Raw genomic sequence first — 22675 nt, 5'->3', positions numbered from 1 at the left:
TCTCCTAGCCATGTGTTGTATTAGTGGTTCCCTTATACCCACTTGTAGTAACATGTCATATTTGCTGTATATGGTGTCTTAGTGCTACTCCTAATTTCACCATCTGTCCACGAACACTTTTGCACTTGAGCAGTATAAAAAAGTTTACACACAGCACAATTAATAGCAAATTAAAAATAAAAAAAATACACACACACACACATACACATCAAAAATACATCTTTTTCACTTAGGTTTTCATCATTTCAAATCACCTGATCATCCAGTTCCTTATTTGAAGCTTTACATCATAACTAACAAAAGGCAGTCAAGCAACACTGTGAAAAGTATATATAACGTTACCTCCGAACAATCATCCTACAGCTCCTCAGACGGTATTTATCACAACTTTATTCCAGTGTGCAAAAAAAACAAACATTACACAAAATGTTAAAGAAACACGGCGGGTGGAAACGAACCATTCTGCTAGATTGCTGGCAGTGAGAGTTTAGGAGTATGCTGGAATGAAAAGCAGCTTTGTGAATGACACAGTTAATGCAATAAGCAAAGAACTGTACGAATACTTTTTGCTGATGCTGAATTTTGGTCCCTGGACGGTAATATACAATGTGATATACCAGTAGTACATACACTTATAATTCTAATGTAACTATTGTTTAGTGATTCCACTATGTCATGTTAAAACTCTCTACTCAATGTCAGAAATAAATTGCATCCTTTTGCTTAGTCAAAGAGATGTTCTCTATATAGTATATATATATATATATATATATATATATATATATATATATATATATATATATATATATATATACACACACATACAGTTTGACATTAATGTATTAGTAGAAATGCTGGAGTAGTTTAAGGCATAAGGCTTTCCACACAGTTGTAAGTCCATTCCTGCCTTTCATTAACAGGCATGACATGTTGACAGACCTGAAAAAGGGAAAAGAAATATCATTGTTAAAAAAAAAAAAAGACAAGACCACAGCCACACCATCTACGTATAAATGATTTACTGTACATTTCATAGGAGTGGAGTGTCGGTATACATGCCTCGTGTCTGAAATACATGAGGCAAGCCATTGGGGGAAGGTGGGACACTGGGGTAAATGTGATTGTTCAATTAAATGCGTAAACCTGAAATTCAGAGTTCTGTAAAAACGTTTGTCACATTTGACGTATGTTTGCTATTTTTAGCTCAACAGGCCTCAGAATGCTTCACTTCTCAAACAGTAGGAGGTCCTTTGCGCTGACCTTTAACAAACGTCAAGTAGGGCTGATATGCAGCGTTAGAAAATGTTGCGCTGTAGTAACCAGCTCAATACCTAAACTCAGAGACCCTACCATGTTAATGGCACTTCTACAGCAAAAACAGTGATCCCTCTGCTGCTGATGCAGTTCTTACTCTGCTCATTGTTTACATGGACAGTCACTTTGTTACTGGACTGGAAAAGAAAAAAACAACAAACAAATCAGTGAAACACACTACACTGCCAGGGCTACAAAATCAGACATCAGGATCATGAAAAGCAAACTACCATAGAGCACCTTCACCTACTATATAAAACACATGCACATGTAAAAATATAATTTAACAGCTTTATATACGCTCACAGATTTTGATGTGCTCAATTACTTGTGTTAAACAGAAACCTGTTGTATAGTAAACTCAAATACATATTTTTATATCCCCCACAAAAGTTATTTGCACATCAGCTCTTGTGCTAATATTAGCACAACTGGTTTCACGGACCCAGATTAGCACTGATCTTGGACTACCGGAACTAAATTAAGACTATACCGTACAAGATAAGTGCTAATCAGGGTCTCTGAAACCAGCCGGAAGTGTGTGGCAGGAACACATGTTTTGCATTAAATGTAATACTTTTTTTAATGCTGTATTACTAAACAGAATAGTCATAAAGTAATCGCAGCAGGAAAAAAAAAAGGTTGTTTTCATTTGTAGTTAGGCTTATGAAGATGTTGTTGTTTTGCAATTTTTCATTTAAATGAATTATTATATGATTAGTTAGTTCCTATGTTCTTATAAAAAAAGAAATCTCTGAGCCCAAGTGCTCTCTTGATGAAATCTTGATAGACACAGTTATAGACATTGCTAAGCTGACAAGTGTACACTTTGCCATGGGTATATATTTCTTCAGATGAAGCACTGACCTGGACATTTACCAAGAATGTTACTTCATCTCCTGTCTTTTTAACCTCACAGGCTACCCTAGTACTATCATCTAACGGTGGCTGTTACATCTTCCTTGGTTTCAATCTGAAAGTCTCGGGTTCTAATAGCTTGATTAAATTGACAAAGGCATTTCATAGCCATAAAACCCGGCAAGTGAATCAGCCTGGGGCTCTGAACTGGTTAAGACTGCAAGCCTCAGAATGTGCTTTGTTAGAAGAAACTTCATAAAGTATAACTTTATACAAATTGTATTTGGCTCCTTGAGCTTCAGTGCCAGGTACTTTAAAACTACAATTATACAAACTAACCACATCATTTTTGACAGTAACGCATGTAATGGATTATCTCCTTTATGGGACTGAAAATAATAGAGAGTTGGTCCCAGTAGAGGGAGACCTTCAGATTGTCCTCAGACTGCAAGGGATGGTCACAGAGTGGTCTGAATAGTGAGCTGGTCTTTATAAGGAAGTGGTCACCAGAGAGAGTCTATTGCACTTTGTTTTGGGGGGAAGGAAAGAGATAGAGGTTTTCCAGTGCCATACCTTATTTGCAATGACTGCTGTGATCCTCGCCTCACTCATGTAAGTGTAGATGACCATGTTGTCGTTCCCCTTCATCACCTTGGCCTCCCCCTTGTTGATCACTGATTTGTACACGGCTGTGCTGAGGATCTTGCTGCCTGACTCAAGACTAACAGCTTTCATCTTGGGCTTGCATTCCTCACAGTAGATATTGACCACAAAAGGGCAAGCCTGTGTCGATAAACGTAATTATTATTATTTTTTAATTAAAAGATACAAGGGTTACTTGATGGGCATTTCAGTTAAACAAGCAAGTAAGTAGATTCTTTAAAGGGGGACCACTGTCTCACCGAGTGCACAAGATGCGGCCTGTAGACATTGCTTCTTTCTGGTCTTTCCTTTTAAGGCCCTGGATTTTAAGTCATTCCTCTAAGAATGAGTTAGTCACACTGTGCAACCTTTTTGTTCATCCAAACTGTACTGTGTCACATACGGATTTGAAATCCTAATGAAAGTGAATGGCAGAGTCATTCTGAGCGTCACATTAAAGACATACAGCTATTTACAAATAATGTTCTCTTTCACATTTAACGTTCCTGCTTTAAGGCGTATCTGTTTCCCCACCCATTTAACCCTATAATTTTGCTCTTACTTCTTGCATACCTCCACCATTTCCAGAGCCCTGTTGTACCCCATTGACTCCAGAGGTCTCGAGGATCCCCTTCCCGGTCGTTTGCTTCCATCAAGTTGAGCTCCATGAACCCCTGTCTTGTCAGTTCATTCTTCTTTGTACCAAAATTTTCTGTATGAAATAAACCTAATGTCTCATTAACTGTGAAGCACCACAGACTCATGTGATGCAGACATCTGGAACCAATCTATGGAAAAAATAAACCTGAACATAACAGTAATGAGACGCACCTGAACTCCTGAGTAAGCGCCAGTTCTCCATTGTCAGCCCTATACACCAGCTGGGCATGCACTGATGGAAAACAGCTGGTTGAGAATTAAACAGTACATGTATGGATAAAAAAAGAATATAAATTTAAAAAAATGAAATAGCATATGGATTTATTTTTATTTTTAACAGAACTGCACAGCATCCCGAGGTTCAAAGAGATCTACCTTTCCTCTGTGTTGTCTCCAGATCAGTTTTCTGGGGTGTTCTTGCTGCTGCAATAGCATCTTTGGTGCTCTCTCTGACTCGCTGCCAAACTGCTGACATCTCATTGTGGTGTCAGCCTCCAGCTTCTCCAGGGCAGCTTTCTGACACTGATCAGCAGTTAGAGAACAATTTACAAAACTAAAAAAAAAAAGAAAACAAAAGAAGACAACGAAAAAGAAGAAGAAGAAGAAGAAGAAGAAGAAGAAGAAGAAGAAGAAGAAGAAGAAGAAGAAGAATTGGACAATGAAATACATCTGCTTTTACAGAGAGGTCATCTAAAGAAAATTCTGAAAAACTTTTTTTTATTCTAATTTCTGTCTGCCGTAAGAGTCTCACTTTACACACATTTTTTTTACACACACAGTAATTAAAATGAACAAAATCCACAAATGTAAATTAAAAAAATGTCTCACTTTGGTAAGCACTTTGTAAAGTTCATTGTGTGTTATATAGCCATCACCATTTAGGTCCATTTTTCAGAACGCTTTGATCAGCTCTGTTTTCTCAATGGGTTTTTCCTCCTTCAGTAATTCACAAAAAAAAAATCTAAGCTAAGCTTGCAGGTCCTTGGAGTGCAGTACTTACTGAGTCTCTTCTGAGAAGGACTTCTTCCAGCTTGCTGCAGCACTGGAAATGAACAGGAAAGTGATATATTTTTCAACCTCCTGAATACTTACTCAGGATTTTTTAACTGCTTCTTGTCTTTGTTAAATTTTAGTTTTCAGCCTCAGCACAAGCTGTGTAAGCATAGATGCTAACCTTTTAAAATGCCTTTCTTTCATATGAACTGTTAGAGTACCTGAAGTCTTTATAATGCTGGTGTAGTGACCTACAGTGCTGGTAAGTCATCCTGAGATCAAACTCACAGTCTCTGTAAGCAAGGCTGGGTTACAAACAGAAGATGATTCCAGTTTGTTTTTTTTTTGTAAGTGGGGGTTCAGTGTTACTTTCTTCAGCAATATAGATAATTAACCCCCTGTTTAAGAGGTAAGAGCAGAAATTACCCTGGTTGAGTATCAATCAGATCAGCATATCGTTTGCAGTCATTTACAAATGTGGCAGCTATTGTAGTTAGTGAAAAGAATGGGAATTTCAATGGCGTTTCATGGGATGGGCCAGTCTGTGACCTTTTGTATATTACGTGAATCAGGTTGTAGTCCTTCTTTAGAGACAATATTCCATTCACCAGACCCATTGGCATTACTTAGAATTGGTACAGTGCACGGCCAGTGGTAAAAGCTGTTTTAGCCTGATTTTGCTCGTCTAACTGTACTTGCCAGTAGCCTGATGATAGATCCATGGTACTAAAAATTGATGAGCCCCCCAGCGCATCTAAGGTGTAGTCTGTTCTCGGAAGAGGGTGAGCATCTTTAATTGTTACAAAGTTTAACCCTCTGTAATCGACACAAAAACACCATGTGCCATCCTTTTTCTTCACCGTGACAGCTGGTGCCGCCCATGGGCTGTGACTTTCTTCTACAATTCCCTTTTCGAGCATATTTTCAACTTGTGACTGGATTTCAGCTTGCTTTCTAGGTGATGCGCAATAGGCTCTTTTCCTAATTGATGCAGCATAACCAGTTGGTATCTTGTGCTTCATAATGTTCGTCCTTCCAAAATCAGTTGGATCTTTATTGAAGAGATCAGTATAGGTCATCAGTAGTGTTTTTAACTGGGGCATCTGTTGTGTTGTGAGATCACTGTGTTGGAAATCAAAAAGCAATTGTTTTTGTTGTGTAGCAGTCAGCAAAGTTAGAAACAGTTGGCTGATCCTGACTGGGTAGAACTGACCAATCTGTAAACCAGGCTGTAGTTCAATTGCACAGCTTGTAGGATTCATTATATGTATATTTGTGAGACCATTCTCAGCTGCAGTGAGAGTCTGTGCAACAGCTATTACTTCTGCTTCTGGGTGATACGGTTCCATAACAACAGTGCTCTCAGCAGGTGGTACTAAGGTGGCAATACAATGAATTTCACTTTGAGGAGGAACTGTGTTTTATACAAATACATGAGCAGCACAACGTACTGGGATGAGCTGGCTAGAATGCAATAGCGGCAAGTCTTGAGTGTATAGTTCACAAAGTCCATTTGCTGTGTCAATTACAGCATGATGCTGACAAAGGAAATCCCAGCCAAGTAAACCAGTTTGTCCCCAGGTGAATGGTAAGGTTGATTGTACCATGCGTGTCCAAACACTGACCAGTAACTGATTTAGCCAGTATAAAATTCTTCTTAAGAGGCGGTCTGTATAATGCAGGAATTGATATGCGCAGTGATTCACTGATAATAGAAATAGTGGAGCCAGTGTCCAATAATATGCTAATTTCACGTCACTCAGCAATAGCAGTAATATAAGGAGTGAAAGTCTCTTTACGCACCAATCTGGAAGGTGACCTGACCTGAAATGTATTTCGGTTTCTTATGGTAGCGCCTGGGCTTATCGGTGTGAGAGACCCGGGTTGGGGATGCCGGATACCCGACTCCAGTAAGGGGATGTCTGAGGATGTCCGAAAATGGGCACAGTACCACGGCTACGTAACACTCTGACGTGCTGGACGTGTCACTGACGCCTCAAGGCTGGGGGCTGTTGTACTTCCGGGTTGCTCGACCTTGTTTACTCACACAAACTGTGGTTTTAAACCTGCAAGCCCGGCCGCCTGTGAATACGCACAACTCCGCACTGCTTTTAAAAGCTGGGGTTGACATTTTATTAATACAGCACTGGTACATTTTCTACGAGCTATACCATGGTGAGTACTCATTGTATTAACAGCTTTACCCACGGTGAATGGTTCTTATTTTAATTCAGTGTTGCCTTGAATTTCTTTATGTATTACAGTGATATATTTGTTTCAGTTTTTTTTTTCTTGTAGCAAGCTAGTACCGCTTAAAAATACTCGAGTCGTAGCCATGTTTGCACGTTTTCATAGTCAGTTACATTATTGCAGTTTTTGTTTCGTTATTAAAAAGGTACCGATAATGTAAAGTGTGTTTGTGGGTGGGGGTATTGATTAGCATGTATTAGAATGTGTTCATAGATGTTTCTGGGTAAATTATAATCACAATGACATGGGAAGATCATAACATCATTCCACGCATAAATAGTAATACAAAGAACAATTTTTTTTTTTTTGTTTGTTTTTTTTAAATGTGTTAGTATTATCATTTGTACCTTTACTGTATCTCTGTTAAATGTAATGAACCAAGTCACTCTGGCGAGTAAACCGGGTGATCCTGTAGGAGTCCAGGCAAGTAGTGAAATTTATTATGTAGCGCATGATGTTAATGATATTCAAATGGGAGATAAACAGAATCGGGGTGCCTGGAAATATATTGCAGCAGTGAATCAGCGTTATTAAATTAACTGAGTAGGTAGTCTGGACTGTGTCACTGGTGGATATGTGCTTGTGAGCACTGAAAGGATGTAGATCGGCTTGATGATTATTTTACATTTTACTCATCCAAAACTATAAACACCCAATAGTGCTGAATAAAGTATCGGTAAAATAAACAGAAATACTAGGTCGAATGTGTCAACTTCATGTCTTTTTCAGCGTCTTCTGGTCTAAGGTTTGTTATTTCATTGTAGTTTCTTTTAGTGTTACATAATCGCAGCCATGTACACATCAAAGTTTTTGTTTCACTATCTTCATGGAATTTAATTTTACGATTTTTTGTAAAGTGTAGATTAAGATGTTTGTCATTGAATTTTGTGTTTCCAGTTTCTTTTAGTATTTCAAAATTTAGCACTATTGATTGTTTTAGTTATGGATAAAATGGGTAAGTATAAAAACAAAACACATTTTCCTTGTCCTGTGTCACCCCCTGCAGGAGGAGGCCTCCCCTGCGTCCCTCACTGACCTCTGCCTGAGCTTCCTGAGCTCCAATCTGGACCAGTTCTGCTGGGAGCGGCCCGATGGCTCGCTGAGCCTCCGAGAGACCGTCGTCTTCCCACAGGAGCTTGCCGACCAGCTGCTGCGCAAGATGGCCACGGAGGGTAAGGGGCTTCCAGAAAGAGTGTCCACAAAACATAGCCCTTTCTATCAGAAATCAACATAGACTGCAGGCTGATAATGCATGCTGATGTGTAGCCATCAGCCAGGTACTCCACTGTCTACAGCAAGTTGGAGATGATCGTGCAGCATAGCAGCAATCTCAGGATGTTAGATACCGTTTAATTTCCTAAATTTCCTATATATTCAGGATTTTACACATTTTAAATGTTTAAGTCTTTAACACGGTAACATTTCAATTAAAGCCATCACAAGAAGCCCTCCAAAATATTAATGTATTTAGAAAGGATAGGTATCCGTTCCTGCAAGCGTGTGTGTAAGTAAACCCTGTGCTTCATCCTGTGTTTGCCTACATCCCTACAGCATTCTCACAGTAAACTAACAGTAGTCTCACAGCACTTCCAGCAGCCTCCCACTCTTATCTCCTCTCCTCTTGTCTCTAGGGGTGCTGAACGACAGCACGGCGGGGATATTCCGCAGCTGCCAGTACCTGCGGCTGCGGCGTGCGTGTATCTGCAAGGCGCGCATCTCCGCAGAGGCCTTCAACAAGGCATTCTGCCAGCACCGGCTGCTGGAGTTGGACGCCTCAGGGGTGAATGCGGACGTGGCCATCACAGACATCATCCAGGGGCTGTCCTCCAACAAATGGAACCAGGAGTCCCTGCAGCGGCTGGTGCTGAACGGGCTCACTCTGTCCCTGGAGGATCCCTACGAGCGCTGCTTTAGCCGTCTGGCTGGCCTTCGCGCCCTTGCTATCGCCAACGTGGACTTCTACACAGAGGACCTATCAGAGGTGTGCTCCCTACCACGGCTCGAGAGCCTGGACATCTCCAACACCTGCGTGACCGACCTGGCCCCCCTGCTGTCCTGCCGAGAGCGGCTGCGCTCGCTCACTATGCACCACCTGAAATGCCTAAAGATGAGCACCTCGCAGCTGCTGGATGTGTTGAGCCAGCTGGCTGGGCTGCAGCACCTGGACATCTCGGACGACAAGCAGTTCACCTCGGACATCGCCAGGCACCTGTTGGAACAGCCCGGTATCCTGCCCCAGCTGTGCTCACTGGATGTCTCCGGCCGCAAGCAGGTCACCGACAAGGCGGTCAAGGCCTTCGTCCAGCAGAGACCCGGCATGCACTTCATAGGGCTGCTGGCCACCGGCGCTGGGTTCTGTGATTTCCTCTCTGGGGAGGGGAGCCTGAAGGTGTGTTGTGGGTTGGGGGTGTGATCTTGGAGCAGAGATAGGCAGAAGTGTTCTCTTTAGGAGGATAAATGGCTGGTTTCACAGACTGATTAAAACCAATACCTTACTTAAGATAACAGAATGTGGTCCAAAATTCTGTGAAACAAGCTTTTAAACTTAAGAGTTTCTTAAGTTTTAATAAGTTACAAGTTTCTTACGTTTACAGAAGAATGCGTGTGCATGTATAAACTGGGTTGTGTGGACACATCTGTCCTTAGAGGGATGATAATTAGCTATTTATTTATAGCAGATTATAATCCAAAAAGGTGGTGGTTTTAGGTTAGCCCACACTTTGGAATCAGAGGGGCATCCTTTTGAACAAGATGTTCCATCTCAAGGATCTATCCATAACTGACATGAAAACTACCCTTAGTGGGAGTGAATACATATGTTTCACAATGATAGGTTTCTGTTTGTGCGTGTGTGTGTGTGTGTGTGTGTGTGTGTGAGGATCTCTGTGTAAAGCAGACCTGATCCTTTGTTTGCTCACAGGTGTCGGGGGAGGCGAACAAAGCACAGATCTGTGAGGCTCTCCGGCGCTACAGCGAGCGAGCATTCTTCGTCAGGGAGGCCCTCTTCCATCTCTTCAGCCTCACACATGTCATGGAGAAAGTTCCACCAGACATCCTGAAGGTGCGGGGAGAGCTCCAGAGTGGGGGAGATACAGACTGTACTGGGGTCTCTCTGTAGTGACTGTGATGGGAGCTGTCTGTGTCTTTCAGTTAGTCATTTGCTGAAAACTAACTGCCGGGTTATAAACTCACACTAGCTCTGCACCCCGTCCTGGTTGTAGGAACTACCCTCAATTAAGTGTTATTTACATTATCTGGAGCCAGGAGTTTGAGCAAATCAGACCCCTTTTTAAATAATTGTTTCTCCCCAGTAGCTGCATGAACAACACCTACAACTTGGTTCAGAGCCGATCAGGGCCTGTTAGGACACATTTCTAATTTCAGTAACACCAGAAAAATACCAGTACTGGATACAGGACAAGTGTGAGTTTCTAACCCTGAATATGCAGCACCCTGGCTGTGTCTTTGTGTGTTGATAATGTGATGAGAGTTCACTGTGTCTCTGTCTATATGTAGTGACGATGTGTCTCTGTGTTTCAGCTGGTTGTCACTGGGATGAAGACCCACCCCCTGAACCTGCATGTGCAGTTGGCTGCTAGTGCCTGTGTGTTCAACCTGACTAAGCAGGACCTGGCTGTGGGGATGCCAGTGCGACTGCTGGGCCAAGTCACCCATCTGCTACTTGAGGCCATGAAGAACTTTCCCAACCACCAGCAGGTACCTCCTCCTCTGCAGAGCTCCCCACACTCCCAGTCCCCACTCTCACCAGCAGGTACCTCCTCTGCAGAGCACCCCACACTCCCAGTCCCCACTCTCACCAGCAGGTACCTCCTCTGCAGAGCACCCCACACTCCCAGTCCCCACTCTCACCAGCAGGTACCTCCTCCTCTGCAGAGCTCCCCACACTCCCAGTCCACTCAATCACCAGCAGGTACCTCCTCCTCTGTAGAGCACCCCACACTCCCAGTCCACTCAATCATCAGCAGGTACCTCCTCCTCTGCAGAGCACCCCACACTCCCAGTCCCCACTCTCACCAGCAGGTACCTCCTCTGCAGAGCACCCCACACTCCCAGTCCACTCAATCACCAGCAGGTACCTCCTCTGCAGAGCACCCCACACTCCCAGTCCCCACTCTCACCAGCAGGTACTTCCTCCTCTGCAGAGCACCCCACACTCCCAGTCCCCACTCTCACCAGCAGGTACCTCCTCCTCTGCAGAGCACCCCACACTCCCAGTCCCCACTCTCACCAGCAGGTACCTCCTCTGCAGAGCTCCCCACACTCCCAGTCCCCTCTCTCACCAGCAGGTACCTCCTCTGCAGAGCTCCCCACACTCCCAGTCCCCTCTCTCACCAGCAGGTACCTCCTCCTCTTAAGAGCTCCCCACACTCCCAGTCCCCACTCTCACCAGCAGGTACCTCCTCTGCAGAGCACCCCACACTCCCAGTCCCCACTCTCACCAGCAGGTACCTCCTCCTCTGCAGAGCTCCCCACACTCCCAGTCCCCACTCCCCTTTCAGCTGTGCTACAGGTGCACGATAATTTGTCGCCGACAATGGGAATGAATTGTCGTGGACGAATTGTCATGGACCCCTGTGCTATAGCAGGATCTCCAACACCGGCCACAGGCTCCCTCAGTCCCATCAGAATGCCATTCGTTATCTTCCTTGTTTAAATAAACAATTTGCAGTCCTCTTAACATGTTAACAGGAGGGAAAGTAATTCTGAAAAGCACATAGATATGAGAACAGCTGCCAGCTTCTGGTTTTACATTCTTGCATGAAATATCAGTGTTTTTTATGTACTGTATAATCTTGCAAATAACTGCATGAGCTTATACTTGGGTAGTCACGTTTTCTGTGATATGTATAAGCCCATGAACCTATGTCCGAGTGCAAATGCGTGTTGTCGGAAAAATACAGGAATCTGCACAACTTTGCAACGACATTGTAAAATTGCTTATCTTTCTGTTTCATTTCCAGCTCCAGAAGAACTGCCTCCTCTCACTCTGCAGCGACAGGATTCTACAGGAGGTTCCCTTCAATAGGTTAGTGGCTGGCCAAGGGGATGCAGCGTTGCAGCCTGATCTTTCCACACAGTGGTTGTGTACCGGGGAAGCTACTGCAATAGCCCAGATCCTGTGCTTGAAGCCCAAACCTCCTGTCATTTGCACAATACTCCCAGGTGCATCTGGTATGGCACCAGCCAAAGATAACACCAGTTAGGTTTAACAAGAAAAAAGGTTATATGGTGCAAACACAGCCTGATGGTAAATGCCTTATGTGTATGGCTCAGGCCTCTACATTCCGGGTTGATGACCCCTGTGCCCGGGGAGACTGTGCCTGTTTTGAACACATTTGGAGCCTGCAGCTGCTCTAGTTACACCTCCCTACGAGCGGGTACCTCAGAATAGGCTTGAGATTTTAATGACAGTCTGTTGTTCTTTACACAAGTAAAAGTTTCCAACCCAAGATACATGATCCATAACTATTAAACACTCAATAGTGCTACATTTAGAAATACTAAAAGAAACTTAACAAGTTCAGTGATAAACATTTCGACTTGGAAGTTTTTAGTGGCTTCAACAAGACTAGATAACGGTACAAGTTTCCACCCCTGCTGACCTGTCCCTGGCTGTTGGCTGCAGGTTCGAGGCTGCCAAGCTGGTGATGCAGTGGCTGTGTAACTACGAGGACCAGAACATGCAGAGAATGGCCGTGGCAATCATCTCCATCCTGGCAGCTAAGGTGAGTGGTGGAGAAATTGCTCATCAAGGCTGGTGCCAGGGTTATAGAGAAACCCAGGGATACGGCTCCATTCATGGTTAAGGTGACATTGACTTTTGTTTGTGTAATTCCTGGATTCATTCGGCAATTCCTCTCCAAGGGCTCAGTGGAAAGGTATTGCGCTCTGCTTGTAAGTTTCAGGTTTGAGCTAGTCTCAACTACGTTGATCCCAGATATAACAGAAACTAAAGCCTTATAAAAGTTTACAACAGTAAAAACATACATGTGACAAAGCATAATAAAGCATGGGTGAGCATTGTAAAGAGGTATGGTAAAGCTTATTGACAAACCATAGTAAACTATGATAAATGCATAGAAAACTGCAAAAATGACCATGGTAAACCTAAACGGAAGCTGCTGTCCTGTCCCATATATAAAGAGTATCCTGAACCCCTACCCCGTTGTGTTTCCTCAGCTCTCCACAGAGCAGACTGCGCAGCTGGGAGCAGAGCTCTTTATTGTCCGGGTGAGTGCTTTCGCTTTTATTTAAACACATGCTTTTGTGACGCATTTCCAGAGATGTGAGGAATACAAGTAGCAGTAGTTTAAACTTTGTCTACTTGACTTAGTTTCTTCTAGTTTTAGCTTGGTGCAAAGTTTACCCTCTGTGGTGCTTTGTTTGAACATACCTATATCAGGTGCTGTTTGGTTGAAAGGGCTACTTCACTTGTTAAATATCGGTGTGCATGGGGGAGGAGTTGTGCAAACTCTAGGGGTGTTCGATTCTGTTTTAAACGACTAAAGCTTGTATTAAATACATTTAAACATATCTGTAAAAAAGATGAAGCAGCACGCCAATAGAGTTTAAAACAAATGCCTGAAATATGAATGTTTAACTGTGCATGTGTACAATGCTAATGTGTGCATGGAATAAATACTGAATATTAAATCATCAATACATATATTTCACACACATCATTCTGAAAACATTTAAACTATTAGATAACTCTGCCCCCTTTCCTTTTATCCCCCTTCCCCTCCCCAGCAACTCCTGCACATTGTGAAGCAGAAGACGAGCCAGAGCCTGGTGGACACCACGCTGAAGTTTACACTGAGCGCGCTGTGGAACCTGACAGATGAGTCACCCACCACCTGCCGCCACTTCATTGAGAACCAGGGGCTAGAGCTCTTCATGAAGGTGCTGGAGGTGAGGCGTCCCAGACACACAGACACACTGCCTGCCGAACTGAGCAACTTCAGACCCTGGAGCTAACCCAGGGCATGAGTGCACAGCACGACTCAGAAAAAATAAATGTTGTCAGTAGCTTTCCAGCCCAACATTCACTGTGCCACTAAAGTACTTTTTTTTCTTCTTTCTTTTATCAAGAAATAAAGTAGATGCTTGCTTAAAGGCCAGACCGCATTTAAGGACATCTGTTGTGAAGATGTATTGTAATCCTTTTTTTTTTTTTTTTTCTCAACAGTCTTTCCCTTCCGAATCCTCCATACAGCAGAAGGTGCTGGGTCTGTTGGTGAGTGTCTGTCTGTACTTATATTTTTTATATTAAACTGAAAGGAAGTAGAAGCAAGTGTGTACCCACCTGCTCTGAATTAAAGCCAGCAGTCCAAGCGCATGTCGTCTCAAGTGGTCTAGTCTTGCAATGGCTTTAACTGTGGATATAGAGCTGCAGATTCATTTGTAAAGGTATCAGTCAAAGCTCTATGATTGGTACAGAGTGAGTTCCAGAACCTATTATTCCTTTTACAATGTCATCCATATATCTATGAAACACTCAATAGTGATAAATACTAAAAGAAACTGCAAGTTCAGATACTTTTTGTCGAATCATTTCTCATTTCTTTTATAATGGCAGAATCATCAAACTCATTTTGTTTTTTTCTTTTTCTCCAAACTCATGAATATGAGGGGAAAAAACTAAAAATACAAAATAAGAAAGCAAGTAAGAAACAACTACTTGCAAGCCCCAAAAGGAAAATTCTTTTTCAGTTGCTTATGTCTGGATTGGTGATTTTTATCTGGTAGTTTCATAGTTGTGAAGTGTTTTGTGCTGGCTGCGACAGCTCCCCCTTGTGTCCCCAGAACAACATTGCAGAGGTGAAGGAGCTCCATGCGGAGCTGATGTGGAAGAGCTTTGTGGAGCACATCAGCGTGCTTCTCCACAGCAGCGAGGTGGAGGTGAGCTACTTCGCCGCAGGGATCATCGCGCACCTCATGTCCCGCGGAGAGGAGGCCTGGACCCTGAGCACCAGCCTGCGCACGTCCCTGCTGCAGCAGCTGGTACGTCACGCTTCTTTCATTCCTGAGGGTCTCTATAACGCAAGGCTGTTCTGTTGGGGATGTTTGTAAGCTTCCAGAAAGTCAGCCATCATAACTTTAAAAGCTATAAATGACTGCAACATGTATTTGTGTAGAAGCCTGTGTTTGTGTACAGTATTGAGTTGCGAGTGAAGAGATATTGAATACGAAATACCTAGTTAAGCTTAGTTCTTCGAAGTAACGCAGTTCGAACTCTGCTGTGATTGCTTTGCAGCACTCTACGATACTCCAGTGGCCCACACCTGAGTGTGAGATGGTGGCATACAGGTAAGACAGAGGCACTGTGGCCCTGGTCTGTGAACACACAGAGAGGGGCAGACACACACACACACACACAGGGAGGGGCAGACACCTTGCGATACACACACAGGGAAGGGCAGACACCCTCCGATACAGACACACATGCCTGATAAAAATGCACACGACGGATGGGTTTTTCATCCCACTGATTCACTGTTCTGTTTCACTGTTTCTCTAGGTCGTTTAACCCTTTCTTCCCCCTGCTCAAGTGCTTCAGCACCCCGGGAGTGCAGCTCTGGGCTGCCTGGGCTGTGCAGCACGTATGCAGTAAAAATGGTAAAGTATTAATATTACATCAATTCACTTCTTTTTCTGGGGAAAGTAACCCTTTAGTTTATAACAGCAGAGTCGCATTATACATTTATAGTCAATTGTGGCACACCCCTGTGGCTCTAATCACAACTTTCTCAATATTAGCTAACATATGTGTACTGCTTATTCTTTAAACAAAGTAGCAGATGCAGGCTACCGTGTGTGTGTGTGTGGGAATCCCCTGTGTGTTCTGACCCTCCCTCTCCCCGCAGCATCCCGGTACTGCAGCATGCTGATCGAGGAGGGGGGGATGCAGCACCTGTACCAGGTGAAGGAGAACCCCCAGACTCACCCTGACGTGCAGCGCGTGTCGTCTAGCATCCTGGAGAGCTTGGAGATACACCTGGCACGCACCGGGCAGACAGTGCCTCCCTACAGACCAGGCTGTGCATGACAGACATGGTGAGTCACAGGGGGAGAAGGGGCTAGCGCACAGAGGCTTCTATAGAAAAGGGTTAGGTACAACACAGTGACATCCACATAAAAGTGAAGCACAAGAGAAGCAGGTGTAAAGTATTGTGTCCTTGAGAGCCACTGGGGTACAGCATTGCAACTGGGTCATTCTCTGCTAGTGTAACTTACAAATACAGTCCTCATTTTCTCTGCAAATGAATGATTTTTTCAAGATCAGTGACAACAGATTTAGAGAAAATGTTTTGAAAATTCTCTCTCTTTCTAACCCTCATCTCCCAGATGAAAACTTGCACTTAGCCAGGCTGAATGCCAGAACAATCCCTGACCTCGATTCACTGAATTGTGCTGGATATTCGATGTGTGTTACCAAGAGAAGCTCCATTCCTGTGTGCGTAGGCAGGATCAGCGCCAGTCCTGTCCTCTCAAGCCCAGGAGTGGGGAAAGAGCAGCATCACTGGAGGAAACTCTAACCACTCTCACTCATCCATGCACCCATGCAGGCAAGCAGGGAGGCAGGCGGACGTTTATACTGTGCATATAAACACTACCTCTTTCTCTTATTGTATGGATTGGTAGAAAAAGCAAAGAGTTTTAAGTGCCAAGTTTTTTTTTTTTATTATTCTTTTTTGCATTTGAATTTGCAGTTTGAAAGTATTTTCTTTGGATTGTTTCCTTGTTCTTGCTAGAAATTAACTGCAAAACAAAAAAAATCTGTCTTAGTTTAAAGGTTTTGTAGTATTTTTCCTGGTTTTGAGCAGTGCCATCCATCTGTGTGTGTTCAGTGCTGGGCTGCGTCTTCTATTATGACCTTCATTTTTGTCCCTGCGTGGAAACATCTCTTTTCCAAGGAGGTGGTTCTTTTTATGATATTGATTGCACAGTTATCATGTGGAAGAGGCAGGAGAGAGCACACAGAGTCAGTGGCTGGGCTGGGAGCAACTAGGACCTATACTGTGTTGCCACTGCTGTTCTCAGATGCATGCTGAAATCTGAGCTAGGTTGATAATTGCCTTTGTTAAACCCACTGTTAATAAAACAATCAGTCCTAGTCTCCGACACAGTACTGTACGTAGCTGTTATAAACGATGCAGTAGAGTGCGTGTGAGTATAGGATGTTGCTGGGCAGCCAGCACACAGGTGCTGAGCTCCAAGTGTTACCATTCAAGTGTTTGGGTGGAGCGCATATAATTAATTTCACATTATTGTTGTGCATGGAAATTGCTGATTATTTTTAATATATATAGAAGTATGGTTCTGCTAACCTTTGGGACAACGAGGTTAAGTCCTTTTGTGGACTATTCCCCTGCAGCCTGCTGTGGGAAAGAGGGGCGAATTCAGCAGTGTTCCTAATGAGAGTAATTTCCAGAACAGCACCTGTATTAAAGATTGTTGTTAATGCTTTAGGAGTGTTTTTGTTAAACCTTTTTAAAAAAGCTGTGCGTCTTCACTGGTGTTAATTCCACTCTGACTGCTTCCCTCATGACTGTGTAGTGGAACTTTTATATTCTGGACACTGCTTTGAAATGTCTGCTTTCATTCGGGGTGAATTACCCTCTGTCTGCACATTGGACTCTTGTTCCAGTGGTATTGGAGCCCCCAAAGCTCTGTGCAGGAGAGTTTTCTCTTACTGGTATGCACTAGCATTATTAATATTGTGTTCACAACAATTGTGTACATATTTATTATTATTATTATTATTATTATTATTATTATTTATATTGTGTAGGTATAAGCTAAAGCAGAGTCAAGCACAGACAGTCTCATATTATGACTACAAAGTATTTAAAATAAGGTGTGGGGATAGAGGAGCAGTTCAAGGACTGGCACGAACACTAACCAAGGGAGGTACATTGGTATTAAAGGCAACAAATAAACTACTGGATTAAGAGTGATGATAAGTTCAGTGTTTACTTTTGAGTCATTATTTTTTAAATAAAATAACAAGACTTCAAAACGCCTGTCCTGTTTTATTTTTACCAAAACCAATTATTTACAAGAAAAAAACAAAACACTACATTCTGTTAACACTGGAATAATATTGGTTAATAATCCACATAGAAATAAATACTTATATTTTTATGGAAATTATTTTAATTTTATATTTTTATACAGGCGGGGAAATCCACACATGAAAGAGAAACTGTCTTAATCAAATCCATAAGAAAATAAAGGAACAACACAGAGCGGCAGTAGTGTAGTATCTGAGGCTGATCCTAGAAAACCGAGCAGCACAGAGTGTAGGTTTCCTAGGAATTACTGGTTTAAAAGCTTTGTAACAGTGGAAGTTCCAGTGCTGCAATTCTGCCTGTCAACTCTCCACAGCACAGCAGTCCCTACTCCCCAATGTAGCGTGGTGCCCTCTTCTGGATGAAGGCTGCCATGCCCTCCTGCCTGTCCCGCGTGGGGATGACCTGGAGAAAAGAGAGTTGTTTAGAAGCTGCAGTCACAGAGCTTCATCTCATTTATAATTTGAAAATGCAGAAAGGTATAGCTTATCGTACCCGGGCATAGCACATTCCTTCGATGGCCATTCCAGTGGCTACATCCACCTGCAGATCAGAAAGAAACCAGGCTCACATGACTGCATTTCCACTGGCGAAGACCAATGACAGTACAAACACAAGTCTCTTATTCCACTAGTCTGAGACCTATTACAATACTATGGCTTGAAAGTCACATCAGCCTCTTTGTTAAACCCTTTCTTACCTCAGCGCCTCTGTTTATGGCCTCTTTAGCCATCCGCACAGCCACTGGTCCCTGTGGGGGCAACAAACCAGGGCAGGTTACAGCACACACTCTGTAGGACACTCCAGCACGTTACAGTACACACTCTGCAGGACACTCCAGCAGGTTACAGCACACACTCTGCAGGACCCTCCAGCAGGTTACAGCACACACTGCAGGTCACTCCAGCACGTTACGGCACACACTCTGTAGGACACTCCAGCAGGTTACAGTACACACTCTGCAGGACCCTCCAGCAGGTTACAGCACACACTGCAGGTCACTCCAGCACATTACGGCACACACTCTGCAGGACACTGCAGCAGGTTACAGCACACACTTTACAGGACACTCCAGGATTTTGAGCAGGAGGGTGGAGTGTCTGGTTGTCGACTCACCTGCGGGATGATCTCTCGAGCCAGCGACAGGGCCTCTCTGTACCCGGCGTCCCCTGCCTGGTTCTGTGGCACTGCCCGGTTCACCAGCCCCAGTGCCAGCGCCTGCTCACCATCCACCTGCCTGCCTGTGAAGATCAGCTCCTTGGCGACGCCCATCCCCACCGTGCGTGGCAGCCTCTGACTGCCCCCTGCAGGCCAGAACCAGAACCAGAACAGCACAGCGTTACAGACCAGGACAAAAACAGCACTCAATTGTCACTGTCTCCATTTTGATTTTTTTTATTAATCACACTTTTTTCATCACAACTTTAACTTGAAACAAACACTCAAATTGTAAGATATGTACAGCAATGCTAAAGAGTTGCCTTTTGTATGGTCCAAACGCTTGTGAGAATAACTCCTAATCCTTCCTCATGCTGGAGTACTGTAAAGCTCCATTGTACCCTACCTGCACCTGGGAGGAGCCCTCTTGTGGTCTCAATCAAACCCATCTTTGCAGAAGCAGCTGGGAAAGGATGGGGAAGAAAAGGAGAAAATAAAAACAGTGCCAGAAAAAAAAATTTAACAAAATAATAAAAGTAAAAAAAATATTCCTGCTTTTGCTCTGTTATCAATTGCATTATAATAAATAAAACACTCCAGAACTTAAATAGAAGTCTGCAATTCTACTTCTTGTGGTTCACCATGGCAGCAGAACCCCTTGATAGGATTGCACTGTTATTCTGCACAGGATGCCTTTACTAGGATCTGCCTCCTTGTATCTGGAGGTGCTGGAGGTGCCGCAGGCTCGTCTTACCTGCGGTGCGAAGGTCACAGGCCAGGGCCAGCTCAAGCCCCCCACCGAGAGCAAAGCCGTCTATCGCTGCGATGGTGGGCATTGGCAACGCCGCTGGGGGAGCGAGAAAAGGGGGGGATCGTTTATCTTGCCCTGAAGTTTCAGTTACAATGTTACCCTAAAGAGCTGTAGACTTTGTATGAGGTTTGCAATCGTTAGCGATTTGTATTACAAATGCACAAATAATGTTTACTAAGGTCCCGTGCCATAGATACAACTAGAAGTGCCAACAACAAAACAAACAATATTTGAGTCATTTCAGTAAGAGAGCTACTCAGGTCGATAGCAAAGACAAAACAAAACCCCTGATTTTTCTCAAGTCCTCAGATGAGCCCGCTTGCCTCCGGCTCCCTGACTGCACTCACCGATCTCACTCATGAGGCTGCGCAGCCGGTGGACGAAGTGCTCTGCCTCAGTGTTGCTCATCTGAGCACGCTCCTTCAGGTCAGCGCCTGGGGGCCAATTCAGACAAGGAAAAGCATTCAGGAACCTCAGTAACAGAACCCACCTGGCCCCTCCCCACACACACACTCACCTGCACAGAACACTCCCCTGACTTCACTGTGAAACACCACCGCCCTCACCTGGCTGTCCTGACGCAGAGTATCTACCACCTCAAACATCTGAAACAGAGAGAGTACAAAATATAGAGAATGCTCTTAAACTGGCAGTAAGAGCAGGAGGTTTCATGATGCAAGAGATGGGTGAGGAGAAATTGCAGTTCAGGTCAGTTTCCTCATTCCAGGTTTTAATGCGAGCCACATTAGCCACAGTGTACAGATAACAAGCTCTTATAAAACTCTTAGCAAAAGCAGGAACAGATCAAACTGCTATGCAATGGGAGCCTTATTTCCATCCCTGAACTGCACATGTTTTTGGGAAAAGAAAGCATACACCTCTGCATTATATTGCAGCCTGCTAATTCAAAGTGCAGAGGAGTCTGTATAGCTATTTCTGCCATGCTATCTGAAGGCAGCTGATCACCTGAGTGATGAACACCTTTCCCAGGGCGTTGCGTGCTCGCTGCCGGCTCATGCGCACTTCCGCGATCCCTGAGGGGCAAGACAGAGCAGAAAGAGAAATTAAACCGCCGGGGCAGAGGACCAGAGCAAGAGAAGCAAAATTGCAGCTGTTAAATATTAACGTTGTGTCGTCGTGTACAGGGCGTCTGCAAAGAAATAAATAATAATAAATAATAACGGGTTGTAAAACATATCATTCGCTGTGTAATCTGATTTGAACGGTTTTAAATTGCTAGCCCTCCCCCCCACGTGACTTGAAAACACAAATAAATGACACAGTAAAACTCTTAAATAAACTCCGATCCATACCGCTATCATCCCCTTCCAGCTTCTTTATTCTGACCTCTCGCTGCAGTGGTGGCAGATCCTCCGAGTAATGCCTGGCAGCACAGGCCACAAGAGGATCCGGGGAACCGAGGAAAATCCGACGTCTGGTCGGACAGGCACTGCAGCCCGCTGGGGGACCACGGACCTTGGCTACCGATGAACTCGCAGACAATTGCCTGAGAGCCGATAAAGTTAAAACTGCCTTTCTCGACCAAGGTGCTAGTTTATGCAACAAACTCATTGTGTACTAAATGCTGTGGCTCTTTAATTATTAGAAGGAAGTGAAAATGAGAAAGTCAAGTTTAGGCAGAGGATAACCCGCCCGCTAGGCAGCTCTAGAGGCGGATCGCTGGATTTCTTGGCAGGCACGCCTCTAGGCACTACCGATCTACAGCGTACTGACAGGTGTGTGTTAACGCTGGGTTCTGAAGTCTAATTACTATGCATATACTTAAAAACTCACTATCGAGATATGCATCGATTGTTAAAGATAAGCAAATCGTTTGTAGGGTACACCAGTTCCTGTAAAATCCTTGTTTTGTCCACAGCAATGATTAACCAATCGTCACTGCTACGTATGACGCAGCTGTGTTGCTTATGGTATAGCAGGTGAGTAGGCTGGGCTAATTTAACTGACCAGCATGGATACAGTCTACCACAATCTTATGAACTGTCACGTTTCCAGTGATTCATTGTAATAAAACACAGTTAAAACACAGGTAAGCACTGTAAATCACAGGTAAGCTTTGTAAAGCACAGGTAAGCTTTGTAAAGCACAGGTAAGCGCTGTAAAGCACAGGTAAGCTTTGTAAAGCACAGGTAAGCACTGTAAAGCACAGGTAAGCACTGTAAAGCACAGGTAAGCTTTGTAAAGCACAGGTAAGCATTGTAAAGCACAGGTAAGCTTTGTAAAGCACAGGTAAGCTTTGTAAAGCACAGGTAAGCTTTGTAAAGCACAGGTAAGCTTTGTAAAGCACAGGTAAGCTTTGTAAAGCACAGGTAAGCTTTGTAAAGCACAGGTAAGCTTTGTAAAGCACAGGTAAGCACAGGTAAAGCACAGGTAAGCTTTGTAAAGCACAGGTAAGCTTTGTAAAGCACAGGTAAGCTTTGTAAAGCACAGGTAAGCACTGTAAAGCACAGGTAAGCACTGTAAAGCACAGGTAAGCACTGTAAAGCACAGGTAAGCACGGTAAAGCACAGGTAAGCACTGTAAAGCACAGGTAAGCTTTGTAAAGCACAGGTAAGCACTGTAAAGCACAGGTAAGCTTTGTAAAGCACAGGTAAGCACGGTAAAGCACAGGTAAGCACTGTAAAGCACAGGTAAGCACTGTAAAGCACAGGTAAGCTTTGTAAAGCACAGGTAAGCACGGTAAAGCACAGAGAGGTATGGTAAAGTATATTAAGTAAAAGTAAGCTATGGTACGTGCATAGTATAACATAAACATGAACAAGCGGAGAAATACTGTGGTAAATCAATAGTAAAGCAAGGGGAAACTGCATAATAATTACCATGCAGATTTCCAGTGCTGAGCTTTTGTAAGGAAACTCTGGCAATTCCAGAT

General features: G+C 43.8%; 2 protein-coding genes and 1 long non-coding RNA gene across 4 annotated transcripts; 1 reads left to right on the top strand and 2 right to left on the bottom strand.

Moving 5' to 3' along the window:
• Positions 1-2751: 2751 nt before the first annotated feature.
• LOC121326560 lies at positions 2752-3892 on the bottom strand. Its single transcript, XR_005951488.1, has 3 exons — positions 3646-3892; positions 3388-3526; positions 2752-2955 (listed from the first exon to the last, which is right to left on the bottom strand). It is a non-coding gene; the product is annotated as an uncharacterized LOC121326560 (long non-coding RNA).
• Positions 3893-6484: 2592 nt separating this feature from the next.
• On the top strand, positions 6485-17645 carry zyg11 (zyg-11 homolog (C. elegans)). Of its 2 annotated transcripts, XM_041270593.1 has the most exons (15): positions 6485-6642; positions 7724-7889; positions 8349-9106; positions 9638-9778; positions 10258-10434; positions 11700-11764; positions 12365-12464; positions 12919-12969; positions 13489-13650; positions 13928-13975; positions 14545-14742; positions 14996-15048; positions 15260-15357; positions 15606-15795; positions 16087-17645. In XM_041270593.1, the coding sequence occupies exons 1-14, from the start codon at positions 6640-6642 to the stop codon at positions 15785-15787; spliced, it is 2202 nt and encodes a 733-aa protein (XP_041126527.1). In that variant the 5' UTR covers positions 6485-6639; the 3' UTR covers positions 15788-15795; positions 16087-17645. The 2 variants fall into 2 exon arrangements, with proteins under 2 accessions (XP_041126527.1, XP_041126528.1); XM_041270594.1 differs by lacking the exons at positions 15606-15795; positions 16087-17645 and having other exon boundaries at positions 14526-14742; positions 15260-15350.
• Positions 17646-17899: 254 nt separating this feature from the next.
• echdc2 (enoyl CoA hydratase domain containing 2) lies at positions 17900-21660 on the bottom strand. The gene is made up of 10 exons (XM_041270596.1): positions 21096-21660; positions 20749-20816; positions 20300-20387; positions 20130-20216; positions 19726-19818; positions 19378-19434; positions 18930-19117; positions 18514-18564; positions 18309-18356; positions 17900-18218 (listed from the first exon to the last, which is right to left on the bottom strand). The coding sequence occupies exons 1-10, from the start codon at positions 21352-21354 to the stop codon at positions 18141-18143; spliced, it is 1017 nt and encodes a 338-aa protein (XP_041126530.1). The 5' UTR covers positions 21355-21660; the 3' UTR covers positions 17900-18140.
• Positions 21661-22675: the final 1015 nt, after the last annotated feature.

This window comes from Polyodon spathula, chromosome 14 (assembly GCF_017654505.1).
Source record: "Polyodon spathula isolate WHYD16114869_AA chromosome 14, ASM1765450v1, whole genome shotgun sequence".
NCBI lineage: Eukaryota > Metazoa > Chordata > Actinopteri > Acipenseriformes > Polyodontidae > Polyodon > Polyodon spathula.
This window is presented reverse-complemented; position numbering and strand designations above follow the sequence as displayed.